At 42.1% G+C, this 7,046-nt stretch overlaps 1 protein-coding gene across 1 annotated transcript; it reads left to right on the forward strand.

The window, feature by feature from the left end:
- Positions 1–319: 319 nt before the first annotated feature.
- Positions 320–6,654, forward strand: bysl (bystin-like). The gene is made up of 7 exons (XM_083771358.1): positions 320–884; positions 2,458–2,614; positions 2,731–2,869; positions 4,095–4,228; positions 4,328–4,488; positions 5,734–5,836; positions 5,954–6,654. Exons 1-7 carry the CDS (start codon positions 611–613, stop codon positions 6,306–6,308), a joined length of 1,323 nt encoding a protein of 440 aa, XP_083627484.1. The 5' UTR covers positions 320–610; the 3' UTR covers positions 6,309–6,654.
- Positions 6,655–7,046: the final 392 nt, after the last annotated feature.

Raw genomic sequence — 7,046 nt, forward strand, 5'->3', positions numbered from 1 at the left:
AGATTAAAGTGACACGGTGACTAAATAAATTGTTAAATGTTTTAGGTGAGCACCGCTATTCTAAAGCAAGAAACAAAGTAATTCAACACTCACCATGTAACCCCCATTTCGCTCTACCGCCAGATGTAAATAAATTCCTATTAGCATGCGCATGCGCGAGCGTGTAGCGAACATTAACAGATCTACAAGTGAACATGCCGCTAGCAACGCGTAGTGAGACGAGGCGTTGTTAGCTTGTAGATCTGTTCCTTTTCAAGTGGCCATACAAGACTTCCGGTTAGTATAATTATTTTCCGGTCTTTCGGTGGACCACTGGACCTGGACACACACAACTCGGTGTAAACACCTTAATGATTAAAACGGCATTTCGCATAGTTTAATACAGTGTTTTCAGTACACTCTCATATGTATCAAACTAAACCAATAACAATACATTATTGTGACGTAATTTACGCCACTTCCTGTACACGGAAGTGACTACACCGAACCACGTGTTGACAACTTAGAGTATATATTAAAGGTTGACAAGCAGACATCGGTCTGTTGGATACACATCGACTCACTGATTATTGGAACTATTTACTGTCCACTGTTCAGAATTGCGGATAATATGCCGAAAGTGAAGAAATCAAAAGGCGGAGGTGGGGAGAAGAGTGTTGGATCGGTGGCGATGCCACTGTCCGATCAGATCCTACAAGGAGACATGGTTCGAGCCCACGGCCGAGTGAAGAGCAAGGACAGAAAGGGACAAAACGAGGACGAATATGTGGACGAACGTCTGTCACGAAAGATCTTGGAACAGGCACGAATCCAACAAGAGGAGCTGCAGACAGAGTATGGACTGGGGGGACCTGACAACAAGAAAACAAAGACTACAGTTCTCGGTAAACTTGGTTAATCAGTAGCCCCAATATCAGTAGTATTGGGTTCTGCTTGTAGGGCTACCTCAGTCCTAGCTCTGGTCCATAGCTCAGCTCATTATAGCCCTAGAACGGCTCTTGTTGTTACATACAGTATGTACAGTATGTAACAACAAGAGCCGTTCTAGGGCTAAGCTCATTAGAGCTATGGACCAGAGCTACGACTGAGGGAACATATTGGGGCTAGTTAATCAGCTGCTCCCACATACATGTACTACACGATACACAGAAGTATTCATATCAGATACACAACTGACACAAGTACACTAGACGGTTAAAATGTTGAAAAATGTAAAAGTGTATTCAAGTAATTGTATTGCTTGATTTGATAGGTCCATCACTTTTACCTGTAAAGGGCTAGCCTGGGCCTTGCATAATACCAGTGTCTAAACAATACCAAAGATTTAGACCCTAGTAGATGTATTTATCGATTCTAATGACGTCAGAATCGATAAATACATCTATGAGAGTCTAAATCTTAGGCTATCTAAACATAATGAGGGATATCAATTCAATTTCAATTCAAAGGGCTTTATTGGCATGAGAAAACATACGTTTACATTGCCGAAGCAGAAAGAACAATACAACAATACAGCAATACAATCAAAACAAAAATGATGTACATTTGAAGGTCAGAATCTTCAATAGATCAATTTCTATGTACCAAGATCACTCGATATCAAAGTAAAGTGATGCTTATCCCCTTTCGGGACCCTCTGTTACCTTTTCTGAAGTTTGGACGTCGGTACTCTAGGACCCTGATCACTTATTCCACTTTCCATAGGACGCAGATTTACCCACTCTCTGTTCACGGAGAGCTGCGCCGCCGCTTGAGTGTTGGTGAGATGTTTCAATGATCATAACACAGCTATAGGAGACAACGGAAACGTGTGCGAAACGGCAGTAACCACCGATGCTAAGTATTTTTTTTTTAATTTTGCTTCGCTGAACTACTCTCTCCTCTCTCTTCCTTGACTTCCCCTTGTACCGCTTCCCGCATCAGGGCAGGGTGGTTGGTGCGAGGCAGTAACGTAGGGATGCGCAGCTAGCCAGTCGCCGCTCGGGAGGCGGTACAATGGGAAGTCAATAAGGAAGAGAGAGGAGAGTGTTCAGCGAAGCAAAATAAAACTTACCGGCATCGGCGGTTAATGCCGTTTCGCACACATTTCCGTTGTCTCCTATAGCTGTGTTATGCATCTTTGAAACATCTCACCAACACTCAAGCGGCGGCGCGGCTCTCCGTGAACAGAGTGTGGGTAAATCTGCGTCCTATGGAGAGTGGAATAAGCGATCAGGGACCCTAGGGTACCGACATCCAAACTTCAGAAAAGGTAACCGAGGGTCCCGAAAGGGGCTAAGTGATGCTATACTATAAAACCGATCAAACATTGTAGCAGGTGAACAACCTCAAATCACACAAATAATAGATTTATTTTTGCATGTTTGCATAGCCATAGATAGACGATTGACATGGTTAGTCTTTGTACTTATGCTCCAGTCCTCTGTAACTGTCCAATGTTCTGTAATGTAATTTTAGGGCCTGATACTCAGGATGCAGACTCTGATGAGGAGTGGCCAGCTCTGGGCGATGCCGGTGCAGGTGATGGCGATGATGGCTTCGGAACTGAAGTGGCAGTTGACCCGGAAGATGAGAAGGCCATTGAGATGTTTATGAATAAGAACCCACCAATGAGGCAAGATGTAGCACAATTGTCTTTACCCCCCCCCCCCCCCCCCCCCAGCTCTAAGCCAATCAGCATTGGTTACATGCTGATTTGTTTTGTGAAACTTATTGCTCTTTTTCTTGTAGACGCACCTTGGCAGACATTATTATGGAGAAGATTACAGAGAAGCAGACTGAAGTGGGCACAGTGATGTCAGAGGTGTCAGGGTTACCCATGCCTCAGTTAGACCCTAGGATCATTGAAGTCTACAAAGGTGTTGGCAAGGTGAGATATTAGCCCCTTTCATGACCCTCAGTTACCTTTCTGTATTTTGGACAGAGGACATGTTTCCTCTTTAAAACTGTGTTTCTAAAAAATTTAGCCATTTAATGGCTGAGCCTCAGACATTCTGAGCCCAGGTACAGCAACGTGCATCTAGCCAGTCGCCGCTCGGGAGGCGGGACATGGGAAGTGAGGAAGAAAAAACTTTAAAAAAATGATTAAAAATACTTAACAGCGCCTCACTGCTAGAAGGTCCTGGGTTCGATTCCCGCTCGGGACGCTGTGGGTGCTGGCGGCGTGTTTCCTCAGTGCCCATACCTGCAGGCGGGGTTGGCGAAAGGGCCTTTCTGTGTGGAGTTTGCATGTTCTCCCCGTGTCCCCTAGGGTAGGTAAGGTACCCTCACAAAAAACATGCACTAAACTGCCTCCCCCTGGCCAGCCGGGGCGCCTGATGGAGGGGAAAGGAACTGGTTGGAATAACGTGTTCCTTCCACGCGCTACGTCCAACCAGGGAAACTCCCCCTGTCAGGTGTAAAGGAGCAACTTGGACACTCGGGCATGAAGAAAGCATGAGTTCAAGTCCGTTGCTCTCCCCATGTCCCCCATATATGGGGACTAGGTTGGTGGAGGGTGTGTAGAGCCCAGGATCACATTAGATGATTGACACAGGGGTGAAAAATGGGTTACAAAATCGTGGGATAAAAAAATATATTAAAAAAAGAAACTTAACAGACGTTTCCGCGGTCTCCTACTGCTGCAGTATGCATCGTTGAAACATCTCATCAACACTCAAGCGACCGTGGTAAAGCTGCGTCCTATGGAGAGTGTAATAACTAGGAAGGGACCGTAGGGTACTGCCGTCCAAAATACAGAAAAGGTAACAGAGGGTCCAGAAAGGGGCCAGGTGAGATATATACAGTCAAATCCGATTTATTTCTCAAATCTGATCACACTGTTATTTGAGTTATTATTAAGTGATCAGATCAGATATGTGTGTTCAGACTGATTTAAACAACTTCAACCCTGACTAATCTTTGGTTGCTGTTACAACGACAACAACGCCATGACGTAGGCGATAGTTGCATGCACAATGCACATTCCTGCAAGAAAGAAGAAATGCAACATAACAGACAAACATTCAAAACATTATGGTTAATTAGAGCCCATAAAGATATCCACAAGAGCAATGATGCATTACTTATAGTAATTTGTTTTTCTGTTGTGTCAGGTTCTGTCAAAATATCGCAGTGGCAAGCTACCAAAAGCTTTCAAAATTATCCCAGCACTATCAAACTGGGAGCAGGTTCTTTATTTGACTGAGCCTGAGACCTGGACTGCAGCTGCCATGTACCAGGCAACAAGGTCAGTTAAGTATTATTTTAGGTGCGGTTGTACAGATAATTAATGAATGTATTGATAATGGATATTTTAAATTCTCACAAAAATATTTCTCTTGTGTAGAATCTTCTCATCCAATCTGAAAGAGAGAATGGCCCAGCGGTTTTACAACCTGGTGCTACTGCCCCGAATAAGGGATGATATAGCAGAGTACAAAAAACTCAACTTTCACCTGTACAGTGCCCTCAAGAAGGCCCTGTTCAAACCAGGGGCATGGTTTAAAGGTAAGAAAATTATTATTATTATCATTATTATTTAGTTTTCTTCCATTATTTGTGGAAGAAATAATTGATGGCACTGGTGTTATATTGAGATGCCTTCTGTATCATATCTGAAAATAATATCAGACTTGAGTCAGCCATTGGCACAGATGATGTGCCAGTTTGAAGGGGTTAATAAAGTAAACAAAACAAAATCATAAAAATTATAACAATGAATCTGAATATTTACACATTTGCAATTTTGCACTACAAATCTGTTCCTGCTAATTCCAGAGAAGATATGGATGAATAGATCCCATCCCAAGAACCTTTTTGAGTCTTGATTAATTTTACACAAAGATTGAGACCATTCATCATGTTAAATTAATAAATTAATTTATCATGACTTATGTAACTTGTTCACTATTCCTCCATACTTGGAGGGGGCTGTTATGGCCTTTGACTGACCAGTCTGCCCCATAGAGTATATATGAATAGAGACGGCACCCAGAGGAAACCCTGAGGCGAAATGGACATAGTGGTCGAATTTGGTATTGCAGCATGGGCCCAAACACATGAACGCGCTGGTCCGTTGACTATCATTGTGCACGTTCACGCTCGTGCGCGTCCGTGCACGTTCAACGGCAGCGTGTTTGGGCCCAATCACTATTGCAATACATCCCAGAATGCACTCTGTTCCTACCCGGAAGGAGGAGTGAAATCGCCTCATGCGCTTTTGAGCAACTTAATTAATGCAAGTGGATGGAAGGAGAACTCGGATGCCATCTCTATTCATATATACTCACTAAGGTCTGCCCCCTGGAACTACAGTATTAGTGGCTAATAATTCAAAACCACTAGGTGGCAGTGTTTCTCTACCATGGACAGATATGAATGGCCTTTTTCGCAGTGACTGTGGTTGCCACTGGGAGTTACTGTTATTCAGTTTAATATTTTCTTCTGAAAATAATTGACTCATAGAATTCACCCAGTATTTAGAATCGTGTCTTACCTATTATCAATTTTATTATTAAGCTGTTATTAACAAATATTTCTCTGCAATACACTAAAAACATGTAGAAAAGTTTTGTAATATAGTCAATCCCAGGCTAAACATCAAACTAATAATTTGAATAACGAATTAATGAATTGTTGTGTTAACGGTTGAGTATATAATTTGTATTTATTTATTTTAAATATAAAAATTGTAGTGTAGGTGGCAATTTACTTAAGACTTGGCTTTAAACTTGCACTCCTGTTCTTGTTTAGGTATACTTCTCCCACTCTGTGAATCTGGAACATGCACCCTTAGAGAGGCCATCATCATTGGCAGCATACTCACAAAGTGCTCAATTCCTGTGCTCCACTCTAGGTAAGTGATGGATTTATCATGAACAGTATTTGTATTATGTTTACAGAATGTGTGTTAATATTTATAATTAAAGGTTTAGGCTCTGCAGCAAATGATATGTTTTTCCATTCCTTCCAGTGCTGCAATGCTTAAATTAGCTGAGATGGAGTACAACGGCGCCAACAGTATCTTCCTGCGCCTCATACTAGACAAGAAATATGCTGTGCCATTCCGTGTCCTGGATGCCTTGGTAGGCCATTTCCTGTCCTTCCGCAGCGAGAAGCGTGTCCTTCCTGTACTATGGCATCAGAGTCTACTCACCCTGGCGCAACGGTACAAGGCCGACCTCGCTTCCGAACAGAAGACAGCACTGCTAGACCTGCTCAAAGTGCAGACGCACCCTCAAATCTCTGCAGAGATCCGCCGGGAGCTCCAAAACTCTGAGTCGCGTGATATTGAAACCGCCATACCCGTTACAATGGTTATGGACTGAGCGTTTGGCACACTATCCTTCTCATACCAGCATCTCTAGCAGATCTAAGGCGTTGTTTGTTTATTTTAACACCAGCCTTATTTATTTAGATGCTTTGTGTCCTGTTCAAGATAAAAGGACAAGATAACCATTACCAACGCCCATCATTTTCATTAAGTGGACGATGAAATGGTAGACTTCAAGCCGTTGTAATCCTGCTATTGGAATACATTGTTTTCGAGTTGACAATACTCTACCACAATCTATTTGATATAGGCTACATTTTGTTACAGACTAAGTGATTGGTCATTCAAATTTATTGGGTAAGTATAACATAACAGTTGAATCGTATATATGTAATTGTAAATTGTTCTGTTCTTTATGATTCGATACAATCCACAAAAAAATATGTAATTAAAAGAATAACCAGATTTGTATGCACAGTTTATTAGGCAGTGGTTGTCATAGTGCGTGTGTGTTGGGGGGTCCCGAGCTAAATTTGTTAATCACGTCATAATAATTTTAACCACTAACCATATTTCATACTTTGGCTATTCAAAAATCTTGAAAATGTGTTCAAATCTTTGAATATTACTTTAAAAAAGTAATAACACTAATCTTTGCTTTTGGGGGTCCCTGGCACAAAACATTTTCAGATGGTGGTCCATGGCCAGATCCATATCAATTTGAAGTGTTTCCATGCATTACATGGACCATTATCTGGGTCGCTTTGCTATTAAAATGAATAGGATCAACCTA

This window comes from Protomyctophum parallelum (genome assembly GCF_964188405.1).
Source record: "Protomyctophum parallelum genome assembly, chromosome: 8".
NCBI lineage: Eukaryota > Metazoa > Chordata > Actinopteri > Myctophiformes > Myctophidae > Protomyctophum > Protomyctophum parallelum.